General features: G+C 36.2%; 1 protein-coding gene across 4 annotated transcripts; it reads right to left on the minus strand.

Moving 5' to 3' along the window:
• Nucleotides 1–1,872: 1,872 nt before the first annotated feature.
• Nucleotides 1,873–18,755, minus strand: LOC107746013 (tyrosine-protein phosphatase non-receptor type 9-like). 4 transcript variants are annotated; one of them, XM_016560049.1, is made up of 13 exons: nucleotides 18,660–18,755; nucleotides 15,362–15,505; nucleotides 15,174–15,263; nucleotides 13,652–13,776; nucleotides 13,457–13,562; nucleotides 6,734–6,844; nucleotides 5,758–6,617; nucleotides 5,565–5,661; nucleotides 5,105–5,174; nucleotides 4,918–4,996; nucleotides 3,829–3,979; nucleotides 2,934–3,141; nucleotides 1,873–2,836 (listed from the first exon to the last, which is right to left on the minus strand). In XM_016560049.1, the coding sequence occupies exons 1-13, from the start codon at nucleotides 18,687–18,689 to the stop codon at nucleotides 2,613–2,615; spliced, it is 2,295 nt and encodes a 764-aa protein (XP_016415535.1). In that variant the 5' UTR covers nucleotides 18,690–18,755; the 3' UTR covers nucleotides 1,873–2,612. The 4 variants fall into 4 exon arrangements, with proteins under 4 accessions (XP_016415535.1, XP_016415534.1, XP_016415537.1 ...); XM_016560048.1 differs by having other exon boundaries at nucleotides 18,657–18,755; XM_016560051.1 differs by lacking the exon at nucleotides 18,660–18,755 and adding an exon at nucleotides 18,483–18,650.
• Between the last annotated feature and the right edge of the window lie 212 nt (nucleotides 18,756–18,967).

Consider the following 18,967-nt stretch of genomic DNA (forward strand, 5'->3'; position numbering starts at 1 on the left):
TCCAAAGTGAGACAAGTCAAAGCAATGTGCCGTTTGACTCAAAACACACCAAATTACAGCCAATTCTGAAATAAATCACTGCTTTCTGAAAACACAATGGTTATATATTTCAATAGTCATTGTTTCACGTTTCAGTTCTCATCGACTCATTTTAACACACAAACACATGCTCAGTTTCAGAATAATATTCATGTTTACTACGACACTACTGCAGATGTCGGGTAAAAAGGCCATTACTCAATCACAAGAACTTTGGGCACCAAATGAAGAAAAACAAAAGTAACAACACTCACATCGCATTCCCGACTGCTTTAATAAACCAGAGCCAAGTGTGTCTCTGCCACTTACGTCTCATTCAAGCAGTAATCAGCTGTATAAAACAGTCAAGCACATTCTACACACCTGCATTGGATAAGTCAGTCAACAAGCAAACATTAGATGAGTGGGACGTTCACACATTCACTACCATCTGTCATCATACAAGCATTGATATTCAAGGAGAAAGCATTCCAAAGTTCTCCCAAAGACGACATGATTTTTATCTAATAACATTCAAGTTCATATCAAGGTTTTTTGTTTTTTTCTCCTTACATGTAAAACCTCTGTCTGTGTTTTGATTGGCAAATAGTTACAACTGTTAGTGGCAGCCGTGCTGATCGGTCACTTGTCTGTTTCAGTCTTGGCCCTTTAACAGTTCACAGAGTATGAAAAAGGTTCTGCTACAGGCATCTGGGAAAATAACAGATTTTATCTCCCAAAACACAATGGTGAGTAACAATTCCACACTGAACTGAATGAAAAAAATAATTTAAAAAAAGATCAGTCTTTTGTTATGCGGTTTGATTTCTTTAGCTTATCCGTTTAAAATAGTATGTCTGTTCATTTTTTCGTACCAACATTCAAATTTCAATACTGCTGAAGTTCTACAAAGGCATAAATAAAAACAGAATATAATACAGGACGCTGTATAAAATTCAAAATAAAATCTGTATACTTTTTTTTTTTTTGTGGAAATGATAATTACCAGAGAGGCAAATGACGTTTTTTTGAGAGCTGGAAAACACCAAGTATACCCCTGAGATTAAAATAAATTCCTTATATGCATGTGAGACCAGCTGATCTACTCACTGCCTGAAACTACACATTGCGCTACAGAAAACTTGAAGGCACAAAAACTGGGGCTTTTTGACCCCAGGGCTCCATACAAACACACACACACACACACACACACAGCTGAAGACCCCAGTTCACTTGTAACAAATTACTCCAACACTTCACATCAGTACGGAACACTTTAAATAATCGCGGTAACAGAATCAGCATCCGTGCGGATCAGGACCAGGATACTCCAACTTGGGGCCCGTAGTGGAAGGAGATTTAAAAATACAAAAAACAAACAAGTTGAAATAAAAAAGGTCAGCTGAGTCGAAAGTCAAAGTAAATAGTTTAGAGAGAGCAAGGCAGTGATTGAAGGTTAAGAGAGAATCTTCACAGTTGAGACGCTCTGTGAATGATAGACGGCCTGCATTAAGGCTGAATAATCATGGAGTACGGTTAGATGAAAATCAAAACTGCAGGACCAGAACAGTCACCAAGATATACTATATATGTGACCCTGGACCACAAAACCAGTCATAAGGGTCAATTTTTTTAAATTGAGATTTATACATCATCTGAAAGCTGAATAAATAAGCTTTCCATTGATGTATGGTTTGTTAGGATATGACAACATTTGGTTATTTGAAAATCTGGAATCTGGGGGTGCAAATCGCCTTTAAAGTTGTCCAAATGAAGTTCTTAGCAATGCATATTACTAATCAAAAATTAAGTTTTGATATATTTACGGTAGGAAATGTACAAAATATCTTCATGGAAATTGTTTTAACCCAACATATACTTATACATATATATATATATTTATATATAGATACACATAATTCTGAAGAAAGTTAAGAGTATTATATTAAAACAAGGCTTTTCAAAGGTTGTTATGCACAATATATATTATAAATGTATGTTACAAGATATACAAGGGTTTAAGTCACAATGATCATTACGGATACATCCAAGCATTCGACACCATACCTTTGGCTTGAAGATTAGTTTAACGAAGTACACAAATAATGACAACAACTAAAACTGGAAAGAAAACTGTTGGAACCTGTTCAGACGCAAAGAAGTTGTTATTTTAATGTGACGGAGAACAAAAAAAAGAATATTCAAGTTTTATGCTTTTACACTTTTGATAAAAAGTGTGAATTTAACCCCCAAGTTGAGTGATATTGAATTTCGACAACACTCAAGAGCGTAAAAAAAGAGCAGGTAATTCGATAAACTGGATTTTTCAAGTTTGTCATTCCACATGTGCAAGTCAGTATTTATAAAAAAAATTTTTTTTAAATGCTACAACTCGTACATCAAGCCACAGTCTCTGATCACGTCTGGATCAGAGTAAAAAGAAGGGCTTGAAAAGTGGCAGGACAAAAGCATCCTCCGCTCCCTAACATGTTCCTCAGCGGTGGAGTCTACCTGTAGCCAGGAGAGGGGAAAAGATGGCTTCTTTTCCTTCCGTGTCTTCTGTGCCCTCTCCTGCGAGTTCTGTTTTTCCTGATTCACTCGCTGTCGGTCTCCAGCTCGGTGTCGGACCACTCCACAGGCTGCAGCAGGCCGGTCTGTTGGGCGTACTCGATCACTGCTTTGTAGCAGAAGTAGTACTGGTCCCACGTTTGGATGCTGAAGGCACGCTGTGTCCGCATGCGACGCACCGTCTGCTTAATGTCCACTGTGCCGATGTCCTCCAGACGAGAGAGACAAATGTCTAAAGTACAAAATGTGCCTGAGGGTGAAGAAAAAAGAAAAGAAAAGAAAAAAAATTGTAAGACACGCTGTAGTGCTGTTAAGCAATGAGATCAAAAATGAAGGTCGAAACTGACCTGTTCGGCCGATGCCTGCGCTGCAGTGCACCACCACTGGGGGGCCCCCTGTGGGTCCCGTCCAATCAGGATACAGTGTTCGTAATGAGGATTCTTGTCTCTGTTTCACATGCCCCTGGAAATCCAACATGGCCGACGCTGACTTCGGAACACCAAAATCTGGCCAGCTCATGTAGAGGTAATGAGACACTTCCCTACATTCCCCTGTCTGAAAGAGAAGCTTGTCCTGTCATTTATGTTTCAACGACATTATTATGGACATTAAAGGTGGGGTAAGTGATTTCTGGTAGCCAATTTTGACATTTGAAATCACCAAAACAAACACGCCCCTACCCCAAAAGGGTCTAGCCCCTATTTTGATAGCTCCGCCCCACACATACGTACGCAACCCAGGCAACGATTAGTTCTGTGAAACAAAGCAAAACCAATTTTACACCGTGTCTACACCAGACGCGAGTGGCGCAGCACGACAAAATACTATAGAACTCATTATAATCATTGATGCTGTCTACATCGGCTCGGCTAATGTCCGTCCTGTGCACTAAGAACTCTCTCCTCCCCATCATGAGTAGACACACCCCTTACTGCTGATTGGCTACAAGTTTGTTTGGCTATTCGGCCCGAATCAGATTTCTAATGCGTTTTTGAAAAATCACTTACCCCACCTTTAACATACATATAAAAAGGATCAACATATGTCTTTAACTACACAATAAGCATGTGATGTTATTGTGCTGTTCTTGGCTAGAATAAGCCCAAAAGTAGACTAGACTTTATGTCGCTAGTCAAAACAGCTGGCTAAATGAAACAAACTTCTATGTCAAACTTCTATGGCAGAGTCAGTGCTCATGAAACTAAACTAAACTAAAATAAAAACAGAGACTGAGGGACTGACCTGAGTGTTGAAGAGCTCCAGGTGTGACAGCTTAAAGTCCTGAAACATCTCAATATGGACATTTCTCACCAAAAAGTACCCATAATCCTCAGTGCGCCCAGCCTCTAATGGCCAGTACTGTCCACACTTCACTCTGCCTCGCTCTACAACTCTGAGACAGAGATCAAGAGTCATTATACTAGTCTTCTTTGTCTGACATTCATATTTATTATGAATACAATGAAAAACATCTAGAAATTCAGTGCAATGATCCTTGAATCAAGGACAGACATTCTATTAACCAAATTATAATTCATATGCATAAAATGAAAAAACATCGCAGGGCTGCAACAACAAATATTGAGTCATCAGCATGATACAATTTGTAATTGAACATTATATAACATAAAAATCATACACTTTCAGATTTATTTTTTAGCTGAAAATGTCAGCCAGTGTATTAAATTAAATACAAAAACAACAAGGCTTTTTCAATTGAGAACATATTTGACAGATACCATTCAAACGTGTAGAGTCGGTAAGATTTTTTTGAAAGAAGTCACTTCGGGCTCATCATAGTTAAAAAATATAGTATACAGAAATACTGTAAAATATTATACTTTGCAGGAATTTTTTAATATATTAAGATTTTTCAGCATCATTACTCGTCTACAGTGTCACATGATTCTTCAGAAATCATTCTAATACGCTGATTTGGTGTTCTCAGTGTTGTATTATCAACTGATGTATTACCAGCTGTATTATCAATATTGAACACAGTTATGCAGCTTAATTTTTTTTGCGGACACCATGACGCTGCATGGTTTTCATGAATTTCAGAATTCGTTCATGCATACAAAGAACTACATTTATATTAGAAATATTTTGTAACAACATAAAGGTAAAAAAAACTGTCACTTTTAATCAATTTCATGCATCCTTGCTAAATAAACAAAGGTATTAATTTATTTTTAAAAAAATTATAATAATCTTATCGACCCATAACTTTAGAATGGTATTGTTGTTAGTTGGAGCCTTACACTGTCCTGTCCAAAATCCTGCTAAAGCATCATTAAAACATTCCTTAACTTTTCACAGAAGGAAACTAACCTTGTTGTCATAACAATGATTAAAACCATTTGCTCCCACACCATTCGCCAAAAGTCTCCAAACGTTTTTGGCAAAGGCCCTGAAACAACCCAAACATTTACATTTACACACATCCACTGACATCTGTACCATGCATGTATGTGTGTGTACTTCACAACACAATGTTTAGTCCAACAAAGCGTCTCACCCTGAGTAGCGATGTAAGCATTACTCCTCTTGTAACCATCCATGAAACTTGCATTTATGTAGTCAGATGTCTGAAAGCAAACAATCAAATTGATGAAGAATGAACCAGTGTTGAACCAAACTACAAAAAAAAAAGTTTTAGCTAAGTGAATGAAAAATATTAGATTAAAAACAAACTAAAACATTTTATTTGAATTAAGTACTAAAATGACTAAACCTATAACTGACATCCAAATAAATTAAAGTTACATAAAAATATAAAAATAAAAAACTAATAAAAATGACAAAAGCACATAACAAAATTACTAAAAGTTAAAAAATGAAAAAGTACAAATAAAAGCAAATTCAAAATATTATTAAATACTATAATAGTATATAAATAAAACTACACTAAAATAACACTGCATTGAACGATGACAATCATGAAGAAGATCATAAAGGAAAAAGGGCATTACTCTGACCTCATCATCCTCATTGTTGAGCGGACAGAGTCGAACACGTGATTGGTCAAGGCAGAGGACATCACTGTAGCGATTCTTTATCTGGTTAGAAGCTTTCCTGTGAGAATAAACATCATATTTATATAAGCAAACACTTCTTTGTCTGTAAACGTATCATCTTTACAGCCATTTCTCAAAAGCAAATGTCACTTACTTAGAGTAGTCAAAGGTTCCAGCAGGAGGTTCTTTGCGGATCTCCTCGTACTCCTGATAAATGCCCTTCTTCTTTTTACGTTTCACGTGTTGTACCAGATCCTGCACGCTCATTCCGCCTGGCTCAGCCGCATGCACCGACAGCGCAGCCGTTTCCGTCGTCGTTCCCGGTAACCAGCTCATATCCGGGGCGGGGCTGTGATGGAGGGGCGGCAGCCTTGATTTCAGTGGAAGGGGTGGAATGCCATCCCCTCCATCCACTTCCTCTTCCAGAAACTCCACATCCTGTTGGATATCCTCAGCACCATTGCCATCCTGCCTTCTGTCTTCCAAACATGCGCCTTCCGTACCCATAGTCCCTCCACCTCCTGGTACTATTGCACCAGCTGTGTGTTTTTGATGCAGGGGCGTGTCTGGGGGCGTGTCTGACTGTGGGGGTGGCTGCCGGCCACGCCCATTTACGACATTGGCGTTGGACCCCGAGATTCCCCCTGAACCTGGCAGTACAGAGCCGTTCCAATGCGCATGCCCCGCAGTCCTGTGGTTCTGCAGGTTGGCATTGCCGTCATCCAGTATGGGGCAGTTTGAGTTCAGGCCGTCCCCCAGGAGGGTGGCCCCTGAAGTATTGGCAGTTAAGGGGTCTGCTGAAGTGTTCTGGCTATGTTCCATGGAGTAGGAGTGGAGGAGACTGCCCAAGCAGTCCCCAGTGACGTAGGGAGAGTTATTGGGGTGGTTGGGGCTGGAGTTGACGCAGGACTGGATCCAGGCAATGTGACTATACTGTGACGAGCCACCCAAATGTTCTGGAAGGGAGCTGACTGGGATGTGATTGACCAGTTCGTGGGCTTTTACAGTGCACACCTGTGGAGGTATCACATGCATACAAACATTCAAAGTATTGCACCCTTAAAAATACAAATATAGCATTGTCCATTTAAAAAAGTTTAGTGTTTGCATATACAGAGCTCTAGACATACCCTTTCTCTCAGTTTCTCTCTCACAAACAGACGGAGTACTGCAAATGGTGCTCTGAACCACAGCGGAGACGACACAATAAAGACGCATTTCAGACGAGCAGGGAAAGCCCCCTAAATCACAAAAACGACCGACAGTAAACACAACACACTGTGCCAATCCCATTCACAGACCCACCCATTAAACAAACCCTCTGAAAAATCAAGAACATAACCGTTTGCGAGCTTGGGGTTGGTAAGATTTTTGAAAGTAGTCTCTTGAGCTCACCTGGGCTCCATTTATTTGATCAAAAGTTAATTAAAATAACTTTCTATTTTAATATATTTTAAAATTTATTTTTCCCTTTAAGTCAGACTGCATGGTTTCAATATACTGTCTGATACACAACGGTTTTCTTTCTCAACAACTGCTTACATTCACTTAAGACAAAACTGACTGTGTTTATGAGGATACTCACCAGGACGGGCATTTTAACATACTTGTGTGTGTATTTGGCAGCACAAGCGCAATAAGCTGTGAAAAATAACTAAATTTGGTACTCGTGAGGTGTTGGAGGCCGCTTTATGTCCGAGCGCTTTGGATGTGACCGTAAGCACACAGAAAACTATTGTGGAGTGCGCGACTTCCGAATGACTTAAAAAGATGTGCAAATGATACAGTTTTGTGACGATGTAACAGTAACCCGATTAGGCAAGTGACAATCAGCAGGTCTACTTTTGTGGAAACCATTATACATTTTTCCCCCAGTTTTCTGTGATGAATAGAAAGTTCAGCAACAGCATTTATTTAAAATAGATGTAAAAATAGACTTGTAACAGTGTAGAAGTCTTTACTGTCACTACTGACAGTCACTATCATGAATTTAATGTGCCCTTGCTGAATTAAAGTATTAATTTCTTTAAAAAATAAATAAATAACTTTCCCCAAACTTTTAAACATGCTGTAGAACTTGTCTGGCCTGCACAAAGGCCAGACCTAAATCCCACTGAACAACTTTAGGATCTGTAGATACACTATATGCCTATAAGTGTGTGGATGGCCAAGCACTGTACTCATATGTGCTTGCTGACAGTTTCATTTGCATTAATTGTAGGTTCATCCTCCCTTTGCTGCTCTAAAAGCTTCCAATGTTCCAGAAAGACACTAGATGCTGAGGATTTGCTCCCATTCAGACCCTACAGCATCAGTGAGGTCAGGCAGTGAAGATGAGTGATGGGTCCTAAAGTTCCTAATGTTGTTCAGTGGGATTCAGGACTGGCCTTTGTGCAGTTCTTTTAGACAAATCTCAGAAAATAATCTCTGAATGGATCTTGGTTTGTGCACAGGGTCATTGTAATGCTGGAACAAAAAGAGTTAGTCTCTTTTAACTAAAAATGTTTGTCTAAGGAGGTCGTGTGGCTATGTGCTTGATTTTATGCACCTGTTATAGGCTGAGCTAAAATAGCCAAATCTGTTAATTAAAAGGGGATGGTCGCATACTTTTCATCAATTCTAGACAAAACAAAGAGACTTGGTCTCATGCACTCTCAGAATTATCCATCTAAGGGCAATGGTCTCCCTAGTTAGCAGGACTCATCGATCTGAACAACATTTTTAAAGAAATTTCTTAAGAACTGGTCATTATTTCCATTGCTCCACTATTGACATTTTTTTTCAATCTGAGGAATCTTTTTTTTTTTTAACCAAATAGACAGTTTCCAAAAACAAGATTTAAACTGCAAAAACTAAAACACTGAATATCAAGTTAAAATAATCATTTTCCATAGTTCACAAATTGAACAAGAATGAAAAAATATTTCATCCTCTACACTACCGTTCAAATGTTTGGGGTCAGTACTTTTTTATTTTGTGTTATTTTACTTATTTATTTAGTTTTGTTTTTAAAGAAATGTATTCTTTTATTCAGCAAGGACACATTAAATGAATCAAAAGGAACAGTAAAGACCATTACACTGTTACAAAAGATATTTTTCCACAAAAATATAAAGCAGCACAACTGTTGTCAACATTAGCGAAAATAATAATCTTGAGCATCAACTCGGCATATTAGAATGATATCTGAAGGTTCATGTGACACTGAAGACTGGAATAATGACTGCAGAAAATTCAAATTTGCCATCACAAGAATAAATTGCATGTTAAAATACATTAAAACAGAAAACTTTTTTAATTAAAAAAAAAAAACAGTGATTTAAAACAGTATTTTTTTTTTTTTATTTACTCTCTTTTTGATCAAATGCAGCCTTGGTGAGCATAAAGGACTTCTTTCAAAAACATTAAATATCTTTGCAAACCCAAACTAGAACGGTAGAGTATATGAACAAAAATAATGTGATGATAAACAACAATATTATCAACTTAAAAAAATATATAAATAAAAATAAGCTTTTGCTACTGAATTCAGAGACACAATTGAAAACACCTGAACACAAGTAAGGAATGTGAAACAAGTGTAATGACACAATCTTTATGAAATCTATATTTTAGACAAATAAAAAGTCAATAAAAATCATAGCAATGTGTGCAATGCTGGCATAACATGTTGACAACATATATTATCCCAGATATATTGTGAATTTTCAATACATCAACCAAGCATAATTGTATGTGATTGAATATTAATAAAGCTCCAGTTCTCCACAAATTACAAGTACAGCAGTAAATACAGATGACATGAAAAACTTCCTATATATCCAAACCCCACTGAGTTCTGTTAACACCATATGAACGCAGTATGAAACAGACAGATGGTCTTGACAGCACAAAAACACTTACTTTAAGCAGATTCAAAATCTTGACGCAAAGCTCATAGTCAAAATTGGCATATGTGGAGTTAGTCATATCATAGATAAAAATGAGCCCGTCTCTCTGTGTCTGAACACTGGGGGAAGAGAAAGATGTTTTAGATGAACATGCAGAGCTGTTAAACACATTCAATTTGATCAGATTTATGGATGTGGTCTATTTTACCTCTCAATGGCCTTGTCCAGCTGATATATGATGGCCTGAAGAACAGCCTTATGGGTAGTGAGGTCTGGGCGATGGAGATGTGCTGTAAAAAGCGCCAAAGCCGCACCTTTCGCGTCACGGCCGGGCTATACACACAGAAGCCAAATTAATGCATTCACAACTTGTACAAACATATGCACAACTAATACATGGACACACATTACAAGAACAAGCAAAAACAGTCAAATGTACTGCAAAAGTTGCATTAATGCTGATTATTTTTTATATCATTGGAATAATTCTCTTGCATGCTCAGTGCTCTGAAAACTGTTTAAGACGTGATGAATACATCAGAACAGCCTACACAAACACTTGAGCAAACTCTGTATACAGCACAACCCTGCATGAAAAATAACTGAAACAAACAGTAACGTCCAGACTAAACAAAGATCATGGAATTGCTCTGTGTGAGATTGTGTGAAATCACAGATCAAATTACCTTAGCCATCACTAGCAATGATGGTGGCCTTTATTTTATGCTTTATTTACAGCGACTGTGAATATGAATGATCGCAACTTGCGCTGCTTTTGGTTAGCATAATCTGAAAGTGATTAAAAATTCTTGTGTCCAAATTCCTGTAGCTGCGCTTTGCCAAAGTTTGGGTTACTTACTGAGAGTTTCTAGTTAACTGTCTTTGCAAATGCATATATAGATTACAGTTCAAAAGTGTGGGGTCGGCAAGATTTTGCAATGTTTTTGAAAAAAGTCTCTTATGCTCACAGATGCCGCATTTATTTGATTAAAAAATACAGTAAATTATTGTGAAATATTACTAATATTATGAAATATTACTTCAATTTCAAATAACTATTTTCCTATATATTATTTGAATAGATTCTAAAATGTAATTTATTTCTGTGATGCAAAGCTGAATTTCCAGCATCATTACTCCTGTCTTCAGTGTCACATGATCCTTCAGAAATCATTCTAATATGCTGATTTGCCTCTCAAGAAACATTTCTGATTATTATCCATGTTGAAAACAGTTTTGCTGCTAAATATCTTGTGGAAACCTAATACATTTTCAGGATCCTTTAATGAATAAAAAAATACAAACCTTTTGTAACATTATACATGTTGTTGCTGACACTTTCGATCAATTATTATGTATTAACTGCTTTAAAAAATCTTAATGACCACAAACTTCTTAATGGTAGTGTTCCAACAGCATTTTTACACAGTGAGCCAATTCGAAACTGATATTCAAGTTTAAAATTGATAATTGATAAAAAAAAAAAAAGCTCATCACACACCAACTGACTGAAAATGGAGAAAATTTGAAATAGCTTTTAATATCTGACTGAGAGGGCCAGTCTGACACACACAAAGAGTCTACAAATCATGCCATCTCCAATCTGTACAACTAAAATGTTCCTGCAGCAGAAAAGCAACAGCAAACTGGTAACAACATCCAAAAAGCTGGCCTGGACATCAGTAATGTTCACACATCCACACATTATGTTCATGTGAAACTGTACTCACCAGAACTGTGAATTTCCCACTAAGTAACTCGCTCCTTAAAGGCTCCTCGTTTGGGTTAATATTGTAGATGCCTTCCTTTATTCTGGTGTTCTGTAAACACACAGAAGCATTAGAATGTAAATTGACTCTCTCATACACTACACTGAATTTTATCATCTGAGCAACCACACACACACTTTTCACATTACCTTGTAAGCTTGGAAGAGGTCTATGGATCTGGAAACATCAAACTTTCTTGCCATGAGGAACTTAACCGCTGTCATCTGACTGACAAGATCTGCATTCTGAGACTGTTCCCGACACCTCAGCTCAGCCAGGAACTCCTCCACCACCTGGCGCACACACAAACATACATTTCATCAGGAGGTTTACTCCATCCAATGCTGAAAGAGCACGTTCAATCTCGGTATCTGTTTTTGTATATTGATTGTAACAAATGCTGTACTTTATAGTGTTGATTGGGTCTAGCTGCTGTTACTAGAGATAAACCAATGTATCAACCTCACTGATAAATCAGTTGATATTTGGTATTTTGAGATCATCGGCATGGCCAATAACCGTGTTGGTTTAACCAAAGTTTGGCTGATTAGCATGACACCATCTGGCTGCAAAGCATCTTTTTCCATTGACAGACATTCATAAGTCAATATTTATGCTGGCAAAGCACATTGAGATGCTGAACGAGTTGCTTTGTCCAGGTTTTATAATAGAAATTTTAGCTATCCCTTGTTGAAAAATCGATCAATGGCCCAGTCAATGAATAATCTTTTTTTTTTTTCTCAGATAGTTTTTGTGAATTTTGAGTGGATCTTATGTAAGGCTGCACAATAATGGTTAAATGGCTAATGACAATAATTCTGCTCAAAAAATATAATCACGATTTTTAATCATGATTACTTTTTTTTATTTACATTTCATCAGAGCTATTGTACTCTCACATAGACACAGTTCAAGAGAAAATCAACTCGCATAGTTTGCTTGCAGATTTAGTCACAGCAAACAGCACAAATGACCATGTAAAAGAAAAACTGACTGCACTGCATCATTATTTGAGCAGAATATCTCAATAGAGATTACTGAACTCCAATTTACACGTTTGTCCGTGTTTTTCTGGTTGGGTAGATTAAGTAAACCACTGAGCAGAAAATACATCAATTTAAGAGAAAATCTCATTTCAGGTTAAATAACCAGCAGGCAATTATTGCAAATGATTATGATTTATAAATTGAGAGAAGCTGATTGTCATCACAATTAAAATACATTTTATAATGCAGCCCTAATCGCATGCAATAATTTTAGTTTACAATATATTGTTCAAAAACTTGGGGTCAGATTTTTTTTTTTTTTAAAGAAATTAATATTCGATTCAGCATGGACACAATAAATTGATTGAAGAGTGACAGTAAAGACATTTATATGTTACAAATGTTACATTATGTTACAAATGATTTCTATTTCAAATAAATATAATAATATAGATAAATATAAATAACTTATTTAATTTAAATAAAAGTTATATTAAAACATATGAATGATTTCTGAAGGATCGGGTGACAGTGAAAACTAGCAACAAATAACATTTTAAACTATAAAATGTGACCATACATTAAAACAGAAAACTTTAATTAAAAAAAAAAAACAGTGATTTAAAATAGTATTTTTTTTTTTTATTTACTCTCTTTTTGATCAAATAAACGCAGCCTTGGTGAGCATAAAGGACTTCTTTCAAAAACATTAAATATCTTTGCAAACCCAAACTAGAACGGTAGAGTATATGAACAAAAATAATGTGATGATAAACAACAATATTATCAACTTAAAAAAATATATAAATAAAAATAAGCTTTTGCTACAGAACTCAGAGACACAATTGAAAACACCTGAACACAAGTAAGGAATGTGAAACAAGTGTAATGACACAATCTTTATGAAATCTATATTTTAGACAAATAAAAAGTCAATAAAAATCATAGCAATGTGTGCAATGCTGGCATAACATGTTGACAACATATATTATCCCAGATATATTGTGAATTTTCAATACATCAACCAAGCATAATTGTATGTGATTGAATATTAATAAAGCTCCAGTTCTCCACAAATTACAAGTACAGCAGTAAATACAGATGACATGAAAAACTTCCTATATATCCAAACCCCACTGAGTTCTGTTAACACCATATGAACGCAGTATGAAACAGACAGATGGTCTTGACAGCACAAAAACACTTACTTTAAGCAGATTCAAAATCTTGACGCAAAGCTCATAGTCAAAATTGGCATATGTGGAGTTAGTCATATCATAGATAAAAATGAGCCCGTCTCTCTGTGTCTGAACACTGGGGGAAGAGAAAGATGTTTTAGATGAACATGCAGAGCTGTTAAACACATTCAATTTGATCAGATTTATGGATGTGGTCTATTTTACCTCTCAATGGCCTTGTCCAGCTGATATATGATGGCCTGAAGAACAGCCTTATGGGTAGTGAGGTCTGGGCGATGGAGATGTGCTGTAAAAAGCGCCAAAGCCGCACCTTTCGCGTCACGGCCGGGCTATACACACAGAAGCCAAATTAATGCATTCACAACTTGTACAAACATATGCACAACTAATACATGGACACACATTACAAGAACAAGCAAAAACAGTCAAATGTACTGCAAAAGTTGCATTAATGCTGATTATTTTTTATATCATTGGAATAATTCTCTTGCATGCTCAGTGCTCTGAAAACTGTTTAAGACGTGATGAATACATCAGAACAGCCTACACAAACACTTGAGCAAACTCTGTATACAGCACAACCCTGCATGAAAAATAACTGAAACAAACAGTAACGTCCAGACTAAACAAAGATCATGGAATTGCTCTGTGTGAGATTGTGTGAAATCACAGATCAAATTACCTTAGCCATCACTAGCAATGATGGTGGCCTTTATTTTATGCTTTATTTACAGCGACTGTGAATATGAATGATCGCAACTTGCGCTGCTTTTGGTTAGCATAATCTGAAAGTGATTAAAAATTCTTGTGTCCAAATTCCTGTAGCTGCGCTTTGCCAAAGTTTGGGTTACTTACTGAGAGTTTCTAGTTAACTGTCTTTGCAAATGCATATATAGATTACAGTTCAAAAGTGTGGGGTCGGCAAGATTTTGCAATGTTTTTGAAAAAAGTCTCTTATGCTCACAGATGCCGCATTTATTTGATTAAAAAATACAGTAAATTATTGTGAAATATTACTAATATTATGAAATATTACTTCAATTTCAAATAACTATTTTCCTATATATTATTTGAATAGATTCTAAAATGTAATTTATTCCTGTGATGCAAAGCTGAATTTCCAGCATCATTACTCCTGTCTTCAGTGTCACATGATCCTTCAGAAATCATTCTAATATACTGATTTGCCTCTCAAGAAACATTTCTGATTATTATCCATGTTGAAAACAGTTTTGCTGCTAAATATCTTGTGGAAACCTAATACATTTTCAGGATCCTTTAATGAATAAAAAAATACAAACCTTTTGTAACATTATACATGTTGTTGCTGACACTTTCGATCAATTATTATGTATTAACTGCTTTAAAAAATCTTAATGACCACAAACTTCTTAATGGTAGTGTTCCAACAGCATTTTTACACAGTGAGCCAATTCGAAACTGATATTCAAGTTTAAAATTGATAATTGATAAAAAAAAAAAAAGCTCATCACACACCAACTGACTGAAAATGGAGAAAATTTGAAATAGCTTTTAATATCTGACTGAGAGGGCCAGTCTGACACACACAAAGAGTCTACAAATCATGCCATCTCCAATCTGTACAACTAAAATGTTCCTGCAGCAGAAAAGCAACAGCAAACTGGTAACAACATCCAAAAAGCTGGCCTGGACATCAGTAATGTTCACACATCCACACATTATGTTCATGTGAAACTGTACTCACCAGAACTGTGAATTTCCCACTAAGTAACTCGCTCCTTAAAGGCTCCTCGTTTGGGTTAATATTGTAGATGCCTTCCTTTATTCTGGTGTTCTGTAAACACACAGAAGCATTAGAATGTAAATTGACTCTCTCATACACTACACTGAATTTTATCATCTGAGCAACCACACACACACTTTTCACATTACCTTGTAAGCTTGGAAGAGGTCTATGGATCTGGAAACATCAAACTTTCTTGCCATGAGGAACTTAACCGCTGTCATCTGACTGACAAGATCTGCATTCTGAGACTGTTCCCGACACCTCAGCTCAGCCAGGAACTCCTCCACCACCTGGCGCACACACAAACATACATTTCATCAGGAGGTTTACTCCATCCAATGCTGAAAGAGCACGTTCAATCTCGGTATCTGTTTTTGTATATTGATTGTAACAAATGCTGTACTTTATAGTGTTGATTGGGTCTAGCTGCTGTTACTAGAGATAAACCAATGTATCAACCTCACTGATAAATCAGTTGATATTTGGTATTTTGAGATCATCGGCATGGCCAATAACCGTGTTGGTTTAACCAAAGTTTGGCTGATTAGCATGACACCATCTGGCTGCAAAGCATCTTTTTCCATTGACAGACATTCATAAGTCAATATTTATGCTGGCAAAGCACATTGAGATGCTGAACGAGTTGCTTTGTCCAGGTTTTATAATAGAAATTTTAGCTATCCCTTGTTGAAAAATCGATCAATGGCCCAGTCAATGAATAATCTTTTTTTTTTTTCTCAGATAGTTTTTGTGAATTTTGAGTGGATCTTATGTAAGGCTGCACAATAATGGTTAAATGGCTAATGACAATAATTCTGCTCAAAAAATATAATCACGATTTTTAATCATGATTACTTTTTTTTATTTACATTTCATCAGAGCTATTGTACTCTCACATAGACACAGTTCAAGAGAAAATCAACTCGCATAGTTTGCTTGCAGATTTAGTCACAGCAAACAGCACAAATGACCATGTAAAAGAAAAACTGACTGCACTGCATCATTATTTGAGCAGAATATCTCAATAGAGATTACTGAACTCCAATTTACACGTTTGTCCGTGTTTTTCTGGTTGGGTAGATTAAGTAAACCACTGAGCAGAAAATACATCAATTTAAGAGAAAATCTCATTTCAGGTTAAATAACCAGCAGGCAATTATTGCAAATGATTATGATTTATAAATTGAGAGAAGCAGATTGTCATCACAATTAAAATACATTTTATAATGCAGCCCTAATCGCATGCAATAATTTTAGTTTACAATATATTGTTCAAAAACTTGGGGTCAGATTTTTTTTTTTTTTAAAGAAATTAATATTCGATTCAGCATGGACACAATAAATTGATTGAAGAGTGACAGTAAAGACATTTATATGTTACAAATGTTACATTATGTTACAAATGATTTCTATTTCAAATAAATATAATAATATAGATAAATATAAATAACTTATTTAATTTAAATAAAAGTTATATTAAAACATATGAATGATTTCTGAAGGATCGGGTGACAGTGAAAACTAGCAACAAATAACATTTTAAACTATAAAATGTGACCACACATATGCTGATGACACTCAACTCTACTTCTCATTCCAACCAGATGATCCAACGGTAGACGTCCACGCGCACATGGATCGCGTAACATTATGCGCTTTCGACATTTAATGATGCATTACATCATTATTTGAGCAGAATATCTCAATAGAGATTACTGAACTCCAATTTACACGTTTGTCCGTGTTTTTCTGGTTGGGTAGATTAAGTAAACCACTGAGCAGAAAATACATCAATTTAAGAGAAAATCTCATTTCAGGTTAAATAACCAGCAGGCAATTATTGCAAATGATTATGATTTATAAATTGAGAGAAGCAGATTGTCATCACAATTAAAATACATTTTATAATGCAGCCCTAATCGCATGCAATAATTTTAGTTTACAATATATTGTTCAAAAACTTGGGGTCAGATTTTTTTTTTTTTTTACGTTTTTAAAAGAAGTCTCTTAGGCTGCATTTATTTGAACACAAATACAGTAAAAAGAGTAATATTGTCAAATATTATTTTTAAAAAATTATATTTTGATATGTAAAAAATGAAGTTCATTCCTATGATGACAAAGCTAATTTCCTCAATTCGAGCAGCTGAGTCTTTGGCCATCTTCAAAAAATGTCTAAAGACACATCTTTTTCGTCAGCACTCGACTAATTAATGCTAACATTTTCTTATTCTATTTGTCTCTTTTTCTGTAGAAAAAAAACTGGTATGTGTACTGTGCTAGACTAACTGAGACTTGTTACAGCACTTGTACTGTATACTGTTGCCCTCCTATTGGTCTGAATTGCTTCTATTTGCTCTTCTCATTTGTAAGTCGCTTTGGATAAAAGCCTCTGCTAAATGATTAAATGTAAATGTAAATAATAAAACCGCAACAGTCATTTTAAACAACAACATCTCACGTTACTGTATTAATTTGCATTTGCGATCAAACTTTTTGATCACAATCATTTTTGACTCTGTCACATCTAGGCTATATTAACATTACACTGCCCATCCCACTCTCTATTTCTATATATTTCCAGTCCCTATATCGGTTGACCACTAGTTAATGTACCAGACGATCTACAGTACATTGCTCTCATTTACCCGCCTTTCCAAAGGGTTTCCATAAGCAAAACCAAAACACTATTGCAATACCCCAAGATGACACCACTCAATCAAATGCATGTGCAGAAGCAGGATAATCTGACTGCGGACCGTGCTGACAGACGTTATGCTACACTCATATCGCACAGTTTCCTCAACGACTCAGAACAAATGGCACCTCCAGCACTAGATATGAGTGTTCACACGGTGAGACAGACAGAAGTGAGAGCTGTCTCACATTTTCCAGCACTTCAAACACCCGGCTCGCTCTGTTATTTAGCAACGTCGACATGGAGATTCATATATGCCCACACATGACAGGGGGCAGCGATGCAGATTTGTTATAATATATTTTATTTAATGCAGTCATGCTGTAATAATATTAATGTGAACAGACCGCGAATCACATTCGCGTTGTATGCCAATATACTGCTGCTAACTTAGCTGGTTCTCAGTCCAACACACGTGAGAGTCATTTTATAATACCATATACAAGTTTCATTAAATTCTATAATCATACCGGTCAATAAACATGTATTAAACAGTTATAAATGTGCATTATTCTGTAGAGCGTCGCTAGCTCGCTAACACGGCTAGCATTTACCTCAGCTAACGTTACCTCAAAAACAGCCACAGGGCCGCGATTCTCATTAACTTCCTTGTTAATAAATAATTATCAACTATATTATGCGACGTATCATCTTAATACATGCTACAGAGGAGCTGTTGGCGACTCAGCTTGAAACTCCACGGAATCCACGAAGGGCTTAATGGAAATATTTAGGTATCTTACCACCTCCTCTTGAGTTGTCAGGGCTTCCGCCATCTTGAAGCCTGAGCAGCAACGTCTACGGGCGCGCCCTCTCAGCTGTCGGGAACTTTTTTTTCTTCTTTTTTTTTTTTCTTTTTTTCTTTTTTTTTTAATTTGAAGTATAACAAAAAATTACAAGTTTACAGAACAAATTGGCATATACAACTTACATTCAAGGACATCAGTTTTAAGAGGGGCTTAGACATACAGAATACAAAAAACATGCATTCTTTAAACCATCTATATTAATAAATATAGATTAAACACAGGGGATAAAAAAAACATTATAATAA

Source organism: Sinocyclocheilus rhinocerous, unplaced genomic scaffold, assembly GCF_001515625.1.
Source record: "Sinocyclocheilus rhinocerous isolate Xijiao unplaced genomic scaffold, SAMN03320098_v1.1 scaffold288, whole genome shotgun sequence".
NCBI lineage: Eukaryota > Metazoa > Chordata > Actinopteri > Cypriniformes > Cyprinidae > Sinocyclocheilus > Sinocyclocheilus rhinocerous.